The following is a 15,779-nucleotide window of genomic DNA, read 5'->3' as shown; positions in this document are numbered from 1 at the left end:
GCATACAATTGTGATGAAATAAACAGTTATGCCATCTTCAAATAAATAGTGTGCACGGGCCATACATTTTTTTTTTTTACCTATGAAAACTTTACTGTCATGGAACACACACGTCTCTTGCTCTCTAGCAGTGTTAAATTATTAAATCATTTGTTTTTAACAAAGTCTTAGGACTAGCCCGTGCATTTAGTGAGCTCCCGGTCAGGTGCGGTGTGTCTTGTTTTGCCGCCTGAGGCGAAACAGGAATGTGCTTACTGTCAGCTGCCGCCACCGCCAGCGGAGAGGTGGCGCTGGTTTCCTGTGAGCTCTCGTGTGGTTTACAAGATCTCTCAACTTTCTGTGAGATCTCATAAAATCTCAACGGAAACGGGTGCTTCTGCGAGCACTGGTTCTCCAGCGGTGCAGGTGGGCAAGGTATCTGCAGAGGTGCTGCCCCTTGCGCTTCTGCTGCCCGAGGCAGTTGCTCTACCCCACTTCAGCAGGGGCGGAGGAAGCGTGTGTGGTGGGGGCAGGCCACCCAGGTGTCACCACGGGGGTGGGGTTGACAAAATGCCAGGTGGCACTCACCAAGGGGCCTGCAGCGCGCCCGAGCCATGCATCTCTTCTGGGATTGATGCGGTGGTTTGGGCTCCCGCAGGCACTGCACTACCTGAAACAGTCCACCCGCCACCTCCCCCTCAGCTGTAGGGCGGCTGAGTGGGAGGAGGCAGGCAGACTCCTCAAAGCGTCCTGCCCCAGCTGGCCCCGCCCCTGGGCGCAGGGCACGTGCGCCGCCCCATGCCCCCAATCGGCTTGCTCTGCCGCTGTCCTTCAGCTGTGGCTTAGATTCAAAAAGTGCTGAATTCCAGCCGGAACATCAAAGATAGTCTTTCTTTGCAAGTGTGTGGCTTGAAGTTTGAATCCCCTGACTTTATATGGTGTCAGATTATTGATAGTTGGGTGTTCCCCCCAATTCGTCAGAATGGCCCACGGAGGGTTGGCCACTTCTGGATTTGGCTTTTTGGATGGATGTATTTGCCCCCATCCCTATCCCAAACTGATCTGCTGATCAAAATATCTGTCGCAATGAACATGCAGCGTTTCCCTCGAAACAGGAAGCAGAGCCATAGTGATGGAGTGCCAATATGGGCCCCGGAGGAAGGGTTTTCAGCCCAGGAAAACTGGTGAACAGGAGGACATTTCCTGCCAAGTGTACAAAGCCACCTGCCCTGCAAGGTAAGCAATGGATAGCCGGGAAAGTAGAATAATAATATTAATAATGAATAATGAATGTCCTGAATGGGGTAACTGTGCCCCTAAAGGACCAGGTGTTCAGTCTGAGAGTCATTTTGGACTCACAGCTATCCATGGAGGCGCAGGTCAATTCTGTGTCCAGGGCGGCTGTCTACCAGCTCCACCTGGTACTCAGGCTAAGACCCACCCTGCCCGCAGACTGTCTCGCCAGAGTGGTGCATGCTCTAGTTATCTCCCGCTTGGACTACTGCAATGCGCTCTATGTGGGGCTACCTTTGAAGGTGACCCGGAAACTGCAAGTAATCCAGAATGCGGCAGCTAGACTGGTGACTGGGAGCGGCCGCCAGGACCACATAACACCAGTCCTGAGAGATCTGCATTGGCTCCCAGTACGTTTCCGAGCACAATTCCAAGTGTTGGTCCTGATCTTTAAAGCCCTAAACGGCCTCGGTCCTGTATACCTGAAGGAGCGTCTCCACCCCCATCGTTCAGCCCGGATACTGAGATCCAGCGCCGAGGGCCTTTTGGCAGTTCCCTCATTGTGAGAAGTGAGGTTACAGGGAACCAGGCAGAGGGCCTTCTCGGTAGTGGCGCCCACCCTATGAAGGAAATAAGCAGCTATCTTATCTTTAAAGGACATCTGAAGGCATCCCTGTTTAGGGAAGCTTTTAATATTTAATGCTGTATTGTTTTTAACACTCGATTGGGAGCCGCCCAGAGTGGCTGGGGAAACAGCCAGATGGGTGGGGTATAAATAATAAATTATTATTATTATTATTATTATTATTATTATTACTACTACTACTACTACTACTACTACTACTACTACTACTATATAATTAACCAATATATTATTTATACCCTGCCCATCTGGCTGGGTTTCCCCAGCCACTCTAGAAGGCTTTGGACATTTTAGTAAATAGGACAAATGTTTATCTGATCAACAGCGTACAAAATTTTTTTGCAAGAAAATGTTACTACCAATATTATAAAAATAGATAAGAGCAGCTGTGGGGGGCAAATATGTTTTAAGGGGTCGTGTCACTCTTCCACCTCTTTAAATAGTTAGGTGTTTTTCATTCTAAAACGTCTTAATAGAATAAGAGAATGTGTTTGTTTGTCGTAGTCTCTGTGTTGTGATTCCTTCCCCTCCTTTCCTGTGGCAGGATCTATATTAAGAAGGTCCAGAAGTTCCCCCAGTATAGAGTTCCGACAGACCCCAAAATTGATAAGAAAATTTTACGTGTGGAACAGGAGAAAGCTTTCAACGTGCTGAAGAAAAACCTGATTGATGCTGGTGGGGTTCTCAGGTAATGTATGTCTTTCAGCTTGATTTGTTGTTGTTTAGTCATTTAGTCGTGTCTGACTCTTCGTGAACCTATGGACCAGAGCACGCCAGGCACTCCTGTCTTCCACTGCCTCCCACAGTTTGGTCAAACTCATGCTGGTAGCTTCACGAACACTACCCAACCATCTCGTCCTCTGTCGTCCCCTTCTCCTTGGGCCCTCCATCTTTCCCAACATCAGGATCTTTTGCAGGGAGTCTTCTCTTCTCATAAGGTGGCCAAAGTCTTGGAGCCTCAGCTTCAGGATCTGTCCTTCCAGTGAGCACTCAGGGCTGATTTCCTTCAGAATGGATGGGTTTGATCTTCTTGCAGTCCATGGGACTCTCAAGAGTCTCCTCCAGCACCATAATTCAAAAGCATCCATTCTTCGGCGATCAGCCTTCTTTATGCTCCAGCTCTCATTTCCATACATCACTACTGATAAGTTGGTATAACAGCAAGTACTTATACACAGATTGCATTTGCGTTTAACCCTTCTACGGCACTGTCCAGTTGTATACCTGTGCTAACTTAAAGATCATCCTAGCCCAAATATCACTCTATTGTTCCAAGTAAACAGCGAAACTTGGTTTTAAGGCCACTGATCCTCCTTTGCAGCGCAGTAATTCTCAACATGTATTTTAATAAAGCTTCAGCGCTGGATTTACGTATAAGCTAAACAAGCTATAGCTTAGGGCCCCACTCTCTTGGGGGCCCAAAAAAAATTTAAAAGAGAAAAAGAACTGGATGTGCATTTCCAAAATATAAGATAAGTTCAACAATTACTTTGACAAAATACATATTTTGCTATGTGCAAATGGCTTTCGATACCTATGAGGTCCACAAATTACCATATAGCATATATTCAACAGAAAAAACAGCGACAATTTGTTGTTGACAAAGGATAGCTGGACATATAAAGGGCCCCATTACCTTCAGTAGCTTAGGGCCTCATCAAACCTAAATCCGGCCCTGTGAAACATCTACAGTGGTACCTCAGGTTACATATGCTTCAGGTTACATATGCTTCAGGTTACAGATTCTGCTAACCCAGAAATAGTACCTCGGGTTAAGAACTTTGTTTCAGGATGAGAACAGAAATTGCGCGGCAGAATACCAGCAGAATACTACAAAGAAATGTTAAATGAATTAATCGACCTGCTAAAAGAAGTAATAGAGGAAGCAGTAGAGAAGGGGAATATTCCAGACTCTGGGACTCAAGGGTATATAACGCTCCTGCCAAAACAAGGTACGGATTTGGAATCTGTCTCAAATTATAGACCCATTTCATTGTTAAATTCCGATTATAAAATTTATGCAGGATTATTGGCTAATAGGTTGAAAAAAATTATAGGAAAAATAGTACATAAAAATCAGGCTGGATTTGTGGAAGGTAGACAAATAAAGGATAATATCAGAAATATAATAGACATAATGGAATATCTACAAGTAAGAAGAGACAAACAAGCAGCCCTGATTTCAATCGATGCGGAGAAGGCTTTCGACAAATTCTCATGGGAATTTATGAAAAAACTATTAAAAGAATTGTGTCTAGGTGAAAAATTCCAAAAAGGTATAAATGCAGTATATAACCAACAGAAAGCAAAAATTATTATTAATTGAGAGTTTGGAGAAGAAATCAACATTTTTAAAGGTACAAGACAAGGATGCCCCCTATCCCCAATGTTATTTATAATAGTATTAGAGGTTCTATTAAAGAAAATAAGGCAGGACAACCAAATAAGAGGAATAGCAGTTGGTGAAAAAAGATACAAGTTAAGAGCCTTTGCAGACGATGTTATGATCACAACAGAAAACCCCCTACAATGTACACCTAGAATATTGGAATGCATAAACGAATATGGCAGATTAGCAGGATTCAAATTAAACTATGGGAAAACCAAAATACTAGTGAAAAATATGGAAGAAAAAGATAAAGTGAAATTACAAGAAACTACAGGATTGGAAATTAAAAAGAAAATAAGGTATCTTGGAATAAATTTAACAACAAACACTATAGATTTAAGTAATGAGAACTATGGGAAAACATGGAATGAAATAAAAAATGACTTGCAAGTATGGGGAAAATTAAATCTTTCCTTACTAGGGAAAATATCGGTAATAAAGATGAACATTTTACCAAGGATGATGTTTTTATTCCAAAGTATCCCAATACTAGGAGGAGATAAATGTTTTAATAACTGGAAAAGAGATTTGGCTAAATTCATATGGTCAGGGAAAAAGCCAAGAATAAAACACAAAATAATGATAGATAAGAAGGAGAGAGGAGGATTTGGTCTCCCAGATATGGAGTTATATCACGATGCGGTGGGTCTGACCTGGCTAAAGGAATGGATCAAATTAGATGACTCGGATGTATTGGATTTAGAGGGAGTAGAGACGAGATTTGGATGGCATGCCTATTTAATAGATGGAAAAGTGAGAGTACATAAAGGCTTCCTAGGGCATATAGTCAGAAAATCTATATATAAAATATGGGAGAAATATAAAAGACTCCTAGAACCGAAAACTCCCTGGTGGGCATCGCCAGCAGAAATTGTTGCAGTGAAAAAATTAAATATGAAAGAAAATTGGGCTACCTATAAAACTGTATTAAAGGAAGAAAACGGAGAATTGGAATTAAAGGATTACACAGAAATCAAAGCTCATATTAGTGATTGGCTCCAATATATTCAAATTAAGTATAGATTAGCAAAAGACAAAAAGTTAGGATTTGAAAAAGAAATATCAAAATTCGATAAATACTTAATACAAGAAAAATCAAAAAATATATCTAAATTGTATAATCTGATTTTAGAGTGGGAAACAAAGGATGAATTGGTTAAAGCATCAATGATTAAGTGGGCGCAAGATATTGGGAAAAATATTATGTTTGAACAATGGGAAAAATTGTGGAAAGAAGATATGAAATTCACTATGTGTTATATACTGAAAGAAAATTACCTTAAAATGCAACATAGATGGTATTTAACACCTGAAAGAGTAGCAAAAATGAATAAAAATTGTAGCGATGTCTGCTGGCGATGCAACACGGGAAAAGGTACTCTGATACATATATGGTGGAATTGTTTAAACATCAAACAATTTTGGGAAACAATATATAATGAAATGAAAAAAATGTTTAGATACTCATTTAGGAAAACACCAGAAGGTTTTCTATTGGGAATAGTACCAGGAAGCCTAAAGGAAGAAGATAAGACCTTATATTTATACGCAACAGTAGCAGCAAGGCTATTGATTGCGAAAAACTGGAAAAGTGGTATAATACAGACAAAAACAGAGTGGCTTGCCAAATTATTGGAGTATTACAATACATCCAAAACAATGGAAGAAATTGGAAGGATTTCAAAAGAAAAGATAGATAGGGACTGGAAGGTGTTTAAAAGATACTTGCAAAATCATATCGAAAAATCAGAACTCCTATTAGAATAAATAAGTTCCGTTTCAAATACTGAAATATCAAATAAGATGGATAATAATGTGTAATAGAAAAAGAAGTATGAAATTAGGCTAAAGGTGTGTGAAAGAAAGAAATAGAAGTGGAAAGAAATTGTAATTGAGTAGATTGGAAGTCTAAGACAAAGGTGGGGTGAGGGGTGGTGGATGGTGATGGGGAAAGGAACTATTTGTGGGATTGAGTGTAAGTATGTTTGAACACTTTTAAGGATTGTATGAAATGTATGTTTGTATGCTTGTATATGTGTATTAATGATGAACTATTTTAACAATAAAAACTTATTAAAAAAAGAAAAAGAAAGAAATTGCGCGGCGGTGGTGCGGCAGCAACGGGAGGCCCCATTAGCTAAAGTGGTGCTTCAGGTTAAGAACAGTTTCAGGTTAAGAACGTACCTCCGGAATGAATTAAGTATGTAACCAGAGGTGCCACTTTATTAGGAATGTCTCAGAAACCCATTTAGTTTGATCGCTCCTAGCAAACAAACTTGGGTGCTGAGTGCTAACAGCTGTGCAACAGAATCAGGGCAACTTAAGAAACAAAAGGGAAGTATTGGATTGTTTGAAGGAGCTGCAAAAACAGTAGAAGTAAATAAATATCTATTCAGGGAGGAAAAACCATACAGGATCAAACCCTCACAACACAACCCAGTTGGGGTTGGACATTGTCAGGGGCCACAGAATAAAGAGTGTCCCGAGTCTTGAAGGAGCTGGGGAGAGAGCTGGAAACTAGCAGGGAATGGAATGAAGTATTCTGGAAGAGGATATAGTTGACTGGCCAGACCCCTGAACAGGAGTGCTCCACACCACATTTTGTTGATGTTTCCATTTGTGCATTCTCATTGGGAGATTTTTATGTGCTGACTTGGCTAACAAAGGTTGTGTGTGATTTTGGGAGAAGAAATAAGGCTGCGTGTGTGTCATTCCTCTATGAAAAAGGTTAATTATCAGTGTTAATCAGTGCTTTTTTTCTGGGAGGGACGCAGGGAAACGCATACCCCTAAACATTTTGTGAATCTAAGTTTGGCCTCATTGAGGGGCAGTATTTCAATATGAGTAGGAAAATGAGATACTCCTAAACATTTTTTTAGGAAGAAAAAAAAAGCACTGGTGTTAATGCTAGTCAAAGTTAAGGTTTTAATAACTGCATTTATATCCTGCCTTCTTCTCAAAAGAGTTCATGGTAGCAAGCACATTCACAACAACAACAAAACTAAAGCAGTTTAAAGCGTTCTGAAAACAGTTACATTTAAAATCATTATTTCATTATTTCAACCTCAGGGTTGCCAGGAACAGTATTGTTGTTATGAGTTTGGAGGTGCTGGGTGCCCCTAAAGTCCTGGACCTAGTAAGTGTTAGAAAGTTGTTAAGCCTTCTGAACTCCTAGATCCAGCCAGGGTTAAAATATAAACCAGGCTGGTTTTGTCATGAGGTGATCACCTGGGAGATGAGCCATTAAGAGAGAACAAAGGGAAAGGTGATGGACCATTAAGAAAGCAAAAGAGAGAGGACTCTGTGCCAGACAGCAAAAGGGCTGGAGCCCCTCCTTCAGCTCTGAGTTAGTTAAAAAACCAAGTGAGAGTTTGAAGCAGAGTCTTTAGAGTTTTGGTTCTTTGATGTGACCTACAGGAAAGAAGGTTGCAGGCTGTTAAAGGCAGCAAGCTGGAAAGAGAGTCAGAGCACAATGGTTGGTTTCTGTTTGAAACCATAGGCTGCAGATATGGGAGAAAGAAGACCCTTTTGGGGCGTTAATGTCATGAACCCCTCAATATTTAATGCTGTACTGTTTTTAACACTTGATTGGGAGCCGCCAAGAGTGGCTAGGGAAACTCAGCCAGATGGGCGGGGTATAAATAATCAATTATTATTAATTGTAGGCTCAGGTTGTATATATGTGTAAATAAACTATATATCATATAGACATCATTCCACAAACCCGGGGTAAGAGCCTGGAAACCCTGGAATCTCATACTGCTCGGATATTAGGGTGGCGTGCAACATTATTCAGGCAGCAAATGCCTGGATAAATGAATGTTTTCGGATTTCTCCTGGAAGTTAATAATGTTGGAGACAGGCACACCTCATTAGGGAGGGCACTCCACAAAGGGGAACCACTACTGAAAAGCAGGCCCCAGTGGTGCCGTCACCAACAAGGCCTCACCTGCCAGTCATAGGGTCTGAGATGGAAGGCGCTCTTTTAGGAACTTAAGTTCTAAGCTGTTAGAATCAGGCTCGGTAGATCACTGGCAGCCAGTGTAGTGTGATCAGGATCAGTGGCACATGCTACTTGACAGCATCACAGACCGCACCTACTCCAAGATAGTGCTACTGCCAGGGACGCAGGTAGCGCTGTGGTCTAAACCACTGCGCCTCTTGGGTTTGCCGGTCAAAAGGTCAGCGGTTCGAATCCCCACGACGGTGTGAGCTCCCGTTGCTCGGTCCCAGCTCCTGCCAACCTAGCAGTTTGAAAGCATGCCAGTGCAAGTAGATAAATAGGTACCACTGTGGCGGGAAGGTAAACAGTATTTCTGTGCGCTCTGACTTCTGTCACGGTGTTCTGTTGCACCAGAAGCAGCTTAGTCATGCTGGCCACATGCCTCAGAAAAGTTGTATGTGGACAAACACTGGTTCCCTCGGCCTGAAAGCAAGATGAGCGCCACACCCCATAGTCGCCTTTGACTGGACTTAACAGTCCAGGGGTTCTTTACTTTTACTGCCGTGGAGTGGCAAAGATAACAGCAATCTCTGTGGAAGTGGGTGATGCCCATGAGTTAGACCAGGCATGGGCAAACTCCGGCCCTCCAGGTGTTTGGGACTACAATTCCCATCATCCCTGACCACTGGTCCTGTTAGCTAGGGATGATGGGAATTGTAGTCCCAAACATCTGGAGGGTTGGAGTTTGCCTATGCCTGAGTTAGACCTGAAATATTCACTAGAGTTGGTTTCCCCCCTCCTGCTGGAGAAAGGAATTACTTTCTTGGGAGTTTCATCTTCCAGTTTTTCTCGCCAGGTGGTATGTGCAGTTACCTACTCAGCAGGCTCATCAGTATCATGAGCTAGAGATGTGCCTCCCACGATCGCCATTCTCCATACCTTCTTCTGAGGGAGAGGACGATGCAGGCAAAGACGAAAGCTGCCTGCTGCCCTCGCGACTTCACCCGCAAGTTGCAGATAAGATCCGAGAGCTAGTGTCTCAAGGAATAGAACAAGTCTACGCAGTGAGGAAACAGTTACGGTAAGTCTTTGTAAGTCTCTACACAACACACTTCTTCCACTTTGTGTGGGTTATGACACAGTGCCCGCTCCCCACCCCTGTCCTGATTTCGACATTTTGGCTCTTTTGGGAGTGGAATGTGGTTGCACAGATCCTTCCCATATATCAAGGTAGATGCTTTTCAGACCAATTGGAAAGAGCACCCCAGAGACCTGTAGTAAACCTCTAGTCACTAAGCCTATAGCATAGAAACTTACTACTTTATTATCCATACCTGAGATTATTCAAGAATCCAAAGTATAGGCTAAGTTGTAGTTTTTCTTACACTGCACAGAAGATAAAGCTTTACATATTGGTATTCTATATTTTCTTTACCAGTCTTCTGTTTGCCTGGTTGTTTTGTTTTTGCAAAGTTTTTGGATTTTTCCTAAGTAGTCCAGCAAAATTTCCAGTAGGAAAAGAATGGGTTAATCTGACCCTGGATAATCAGGCCAAATGTATGTTAGTAGAGTAAAAAGCAGAGACATCACCTTGCCAACAAAGGTCCGTATAGTGAAAGCTATGGTTTTCCCAGTAGTGATGTATGGAAGTGAGAGCTGGACCATAAAAAAGGCTGATCGCCAAAGAATGGATGCTTTTGAATTATGGTGCTGGAGGAGACTCTTGAGAGTCCCATGGACTGCAAGAAGATCAAACCTATCCATTCTGAAGGAAATCAGCCCTGAGTGCTCACTGGAAGGACAGATCCTGAAGCTGAGGCTCCAATACTTTGGCCACCTCATGAGAAGAGAAGACTCCCTGGAAAAGACCTTGATGTTGGGAAAGATGGAGGGCACAAGGAGAAGGGGGCGACAGAGGACGAGATGGTTGGACAGTGTTCTCGAAGCTACCAGCATGAGTTTGACCAAACTGTGGGAGGCAGTGGAAGACAGGAGTGCCTGGTGTGCTCTGGTCCATGGGGTCACGAAGAGTCGGTCACGACTAAACGACTAAACAACAACAACAAGAGTAAAACACTTGGGCTTGAAGGGGACTTCCACCAAGTCTTGCTTCATTTGTAGGCCCCTGCACCATTCCCAAGGATACCCCAGTCTCCAGACGCTTAAGGAAAAGGAGAGGCAGGAGACCTCCATCTGTGAATGTGAGCTCTACCCTGCTTGGGGAAGGAATGCTAACTTCCCAAGCCTTGATTGTATGTTGTTCGGAAGAGCGGCAGGTACAATAAATCACGTATCAACACGTGTGTAATCCTCTTTCCCCCCCCATTTCTAATACTCAACAGAAAATTTGTGGAACGAGAATTGTTCAGACCTGATGAAGTACCAGAGAAGCACAACTTGTCTTTCTTTCCTACTGTAAATGATCTCAAGAACCACATTCATGAAGTGCAGAAGTCGCTAAGAAACGGGAAGATATTATACAACTCAGAAACTATTCCGGCAATGGTAAGCGTGGACTCTTCTTTTTTCCTCTCTTTCTCTTTAAGCCGAGTTTTGTGGTCATTTTGTGGACAGTCTTCATTGCCTGCTCTTGCCTCTCCCAGGATAACTGTTTCAAAGGCATTAGCACAAATAATTTCCCCCCCTGAGTAAATTACAATTAAATTGCCTACTAAGGTGATTGATGCAGTTTTGTCAGAATGAGAAACAGAGTATAAACTATGATAAAACAAAAAAAAGATTGTTTTTAGTAGAGCAAATTTATCTACTCAAATGGTCACTTAATAGATATCTGATAGAACGAGTGACAAGCTTTAATTATTTGGGGTTGTCACTCAGCAAGTTCATGGCAAACTCCTAGCTAAGTAAAGGTAAAGGAACCCCTAACCATTAGGTTCAGTCGTAACCGACTCTGGGGTTGCGGCGCTCATCTCGCTTTACTGGCCGAAGGAGCCGGTGTACAGCTTCCGGGTCATGTGGCCAGCATGACTAAGCCGCTTCTGGCGAACCAGAGCAGCGCACAGAAACACTGTATGCCTTCCCGCCAGAGCGGTACCTATTTATCTACTTGCACTTTGACGTGCTTTCGAACTGCTAGGTTGGCAGGAGCAGGGACCGAGCAACGGGAGCTCACCCCGTGGCGGGGATTCGAACCGCCGACCTTCTGATTGGCAAGTCCTAGGCTCTGTGGTTTAACCCAGAGCGCCACCCACGTCCCTAACTCCTAGCTAGAACAACTCAAGTATCAGAGAGGACTACGAAGGTCTTACTAATATTCCACATGGCAGAAGGCTAGGCTTTTATTTCTTTAAACGATTACTTGACCAGGGTTTGTTTGACACCAAGTTAACTGTTTCTTAAAACCACAGAAGGGTTAAGAAGGAGGAATCTAAAAGATAAGAGTATAAGAACAAATAAGTAAATCTGCATTTCAGTTTTTGTCTTTTCACGGTGATTTGGATGTGTGTCAACACGTGATAAGAGTGTTGGGTTCTTTAAATGGCTCTTCTTCCTCTTTCAGCTTCAATGGACAACAGACAGTGGTAATATTCTTACTGAAACAGTGACTGTTACACTTGCCTCTTCACCTACTGAGGGTAGGAGCAAGCTGAAAACATTTATTTGTTGCTTATTTAATCCTAACGTTATGTATCCTTTATATAAGTGGTTCCCAAACTCCCCAACTTCTTTAATATCTTGGTGGGCCACTTAAAGATTATCCTGTTTGCGGTCACAATTGTAACACACTGTGCTAGATATTGTATGATTTTTAATTGTAATTTTATTACTTATTTTATTTCTTATGTAGTTTTCAAATTTGCATTGCATAGAATTCAAATTGTAATACAATAAAGAAAACAAATAAAATGCCATTAAAAATCAATAGAAATATTTAATGCAGAAATGCCATGGTCCACCTGAATGAAGATTGCAGGCCATTGATGATCTGCTAGACCACAGTTTGGGAACCCCTGCTTTATTTTATTAATCGTGCCAATTTCAGAGGCAGTTTCAATGAATCATTCCTTCACCAATTATTATTATTATTATTATTATTATTATTATTATTATTATTATTATTATTATGGGTTGGGTTTGTTTTTCATCTTACAGTTCATGCACCTTAAAAGTAAATGCCTTTTTTACAATTTATTGTTTAAATGTTGTCCTATGAATGATTCTTTGTGCATTTCCCTTTGCTATGGTGTGATGAGCCCTTTGGAAGTGATACAGTGGTACCTCGGGTTAAGTACTTAATTCATTCCGGAGGTCCATACTTAACCTGAAACTGTTCTTAACCTGAAGCACCACTTTAGCTAATGGGGCCTCCTGCTGCTGCCGCGCCACCAGGGCACGATTTCTGTTCTCATCCTGAAGCAAAGTTCTTAACCTGAAGCACTATTTCTGGGTTAGCAGAGTTTGTAACCTGAAGCGTATGTAACCCGAGGTACCACTGTAGTTGTGAGGCTGGGGAGCAAAAAAATAGCCTGGTACAGGAAGTTGCAGCAAGATCCTTAGGAATGTCACTAAGCCACGAGGTAGTGGGTCCTTGTGGATGCAAGGAGTCTGAAATACACAGAGGATCACCTATTGACTTATGTATGCAGCAGAGTGCCGTATTACGAGTGTAGAGTTTTCTCCGATATTGGAACGAATTCCTTGGGTGTGTGTTCTGCTCCAGAGCTTAGGACAGTATGCAACTAAATCCTTGTGTTAGTGTAAGGCTTCTCCTCCCCACAAGTTTTGTGGTGGGGGGAAGCCAGAACAGATTTAGGGGGCATGCAGCAAAAGGAGAGGAGAGCAGCATTAATCTTAGCACTGCATTAAGACTAGATGAGCCATTGGCTTGCTCCTATGTTCTGTGTTCTTTTTCACATTGAATACAACCCTTCAGAGACCTTTGGGTGGGATGATCATGTTACACTGAAAAATTTATTTCTCTGCTTTTCTATTTTATTTTCTTTCAGCTGGGTTGAATAATAATTCCAGTTGTGAGGGAATAGTCTCAAATCTTTGCTGCTTTGATATTCAAAACGTAACTGGCTGTGTTTAACTATATAAATTCTTTGCATATCATATAAACATAACTCTTTTCACATTATCTAATTGAGAGGAAGCAATTAAGGACCAACATTTAGAACAGGAAATACAAATGGATCAGTTCTTATATACGTAGTGTCCAAATAGAAGCTTTTGTGTTCCATGTATGTACAAATGAATCAGTTTTTTTAAACGTATGTCCAAACAATTTATTGCTATTCTTACCTGACTGATTCCTGATCCGTAGATTTGTTTTTATTTTAACACTTGTCCCCAGAAAAATATTTAAATAAGTGTGTGGCTTAGCATGCAATTCCTCATATGTTAGTTGGTGACCTAACCGATGCAATGTATTGCTTATACCAGTGTATGTATGGCGAATTGCACATTAAGCTGAGCCTTTTTCTGTGTGTGTTTAACTTGTATTTTAGCAACTCTTGAAACGGACCAATTGAACTGAAAAACACATCTTACTCCTGGAACTGGAAGGTAAGAATTTAATTGCTGGCAGCATAAGAGATCAGTTTTTTGGCCCTTGGGCGCTTAATTTGAAATATGTCCATATATATTCTATTCATCAATTAATTTTTACCCTTCAGGGAGCAGACATACTTATTTGCATATTTTTCTAGTAGCTGTTTTTTTTATTTATAGCTTGCTTCAAACAATTTGTGACTGCAAGTAATGTAGAGATTCTGGCAATAATATTTATCTCATTGATGCCACAAATTTGCTGCTAGCAAAGCTGATCCTAATTGTGTTGTGCTAATATATCTATTTGAAGTGTTGGTGTAATGAACCTACAAGTTGGCCTAATCCCAACAACTTTGGGGTTAAATCCTAAAAAAAGCTCAACAACTTTGGGTGGTCCTCACGCATGTTCACTTCATCAAATCTGGCCCTCTTTGAAAAAAGTTTGGCCACCCCTGAGGTACAGTAATTGCTGTATTTACTTGAGCCATTGCTTTAGCAGAAACCATGGCAAATGAATGCACATCAATACAGTACGGTATATGGTGTTTATTTAGAGATAAATCAGCATCAGCTGCTGCTTTTATTATTTTACAAATTCCCTAAGTGGGGCACTGCCACAAAGCAGAACACAAAACAATAAAACAAACATTTAAATGTATTAAATTATTAGTTAAATACAACTAAAAATATCAGATCAAGTTATATCCCCAGCACACTTAAAGCAGCAGTCCTGTACAAACTTATATGAGTGGAGCTTACGTTCTAAGTAGACATTCATAAAGGTAAAAGGGTAAAGAGACCCCTGACCATTAGGTCCAGTTGTGACCGACTCTGGGGTTGCAGTGCTCATCTCACTTTATTGGCCGAGGGAGCCGGCGTACAGCTTCCAGGTCATGTGGCCAGCATGACTAAGCCACTTCTGGTGAACCAGAGCAGCGCACGGAAACGCCGTTTACCTTCCCGCCGGAGCGGTACCTATTTATCTACTTGCACTTTGACATGCTTTCGAACTGCTAGGTTGGCAGGAGCAGGGACCGAGCAACGGGAGCTCACCCCGTTGCGGGGATTTGAACCGCCGACCTTCTGATCGGCAAGTCCTAGGCTCTGTGGTTTAACCCACAGCACCACCCGCATCCCCCACCTTAGAGACCAACTAAGTTTGTTATTGGTATGAGCTTTCGTGAGCATGCACACTTCTTCAGATACATGGCTGCCTACCTGTAACTAACCTGTAATGCTAACTGAGAAGAGAGTAAGCAAGTAACTCATTCATTTTCCTGTGATTTAATGTTCAACTACTCACTGTAATAGTCACTCAACTTCCTTTCCTGTTTTCTACTCCCTTGTTTTCTTTCAATATTCCTCTGTAGACTACTGACCATTCAACAAAGTACTTTATACTGCATGAGATATATCTGGGGATTTAGTTTGGATGGCTGATTGGATAAGCTTTTATCAAAGGTAAGACGGGTCCCTGCCCCATGTCACTTTGTCTCTGGTTGTTTTTGTAGGGAGCTCACCAGAGAAAACCATAATCAAAGTGGAATCAAATGGAGCAAGGGAGCTCTTAACTTCAGAGTTACTCCAGCCCATAGTATTTACCCAGCAAAAGGTAACTACTGTTTCTTTAACAACCTGTCAAAAAATTAGTAGTCTGGGATCAGGGAGTTACATGTACAGCACAGGACCATTGTATTATAGTTTGTGTATAGTGGTATCTCGGATTAAGTACTTAATTCGTTCCAGAGGTCCGCTCTTAACCTGAAACTGTTCTTAACCTGAAGCACCACTTTAGCTAATGGGGCCTCCTCCTGCTGCCGTGCCATCGGAGCACGATTTCTGTTCTCATCCTGAAGCAAAGTTCTTAACCCGAGGTACTATTTCTGGGTTAGCGGAGTCTGTAACCTGAAGCGTATGTAACCCGAGGTACCACTGTATTGGGTTTTTTCTTTAAATATCAGGGGAAATGTGCCCTTCTTTGCAGGAGAAGACAAGTGCACGTCTGAAGGGACACAAGCTGTCTGCTTTATAGATTTCACAATGCAGACTTTGTCCTAGAAGTGACACTTGCACAATTG

At 41.9% G+C, this 15,779-nt stretch overlaps 1 protein-coding gene across 4 annotated transcripts in view; it reads left to right on the top strand.

The window, feature by feature from the left end:
• Window positions 1–15,779, top strand: part of CARF (calcium responsive transcription factor) — a 32,237-nt gene that overhangs the window by 12,527 nt on the left and 3,931 nt on the right. For 3 of the 4 annotated variants that reach the window (XM_053362250.1, XM_053362242.1, XM_053362265.1), the window contains 7 exons: window positions 1,095–1,215; window positions 2,400–2,543; window positions 9,044–9,268; window positions 10,530–10,692; window positions 11,708–11,783; window positions 13,659–13,716; window positions 15,213–15,313. In XM_053362250.1, coding sequence (XP_053218225.1) covers window positions 1,095–1,215; window positions 2,400–2,543; window positions 9,044–9,268; window positions 10,530–10,692; window positions 11,708–11,783; window positions 13,659–13,687 — 758 coding nt within the window. In that variant the 3' untranslated portion in view covers window positions 13,688–13,716; window positions 15,213–15,313. Of the gene's footprint in view, window positions 1–1,094; window positions 1,216–2,399; window positions 2,544–9,043; window positions 9,269–10,529; window positions 10,693–11,707; window positions 11,784–13,658; window positions 13,717–15,071; window positions 15,163–15,212; window positions 15,314–15,779 lie in introns of all 4 variants that reach the window. The other variant, XM_053362258.1, reaches the window with a different exon arrangement.

This window comes from Podarcis raffonei, chromosome 1 (genome assembly GCF_027172205.1).
Source record: "Podarcis raffonei isolate rPodRaf1 chromosome 1, rPodRaf1.pri, whole genome shotgun sequence".
Lineage (NCBI taxonomy): Eukaryota > Metazoa > Chordata > Lepidosauria > Squamata > Lacertidae > Podarcis > Podarcis raffonei.
Note: the sequence above shows the minus strand (reverse complement) of the source record. Positions and strands in the feature narration are given on the sequence as shown.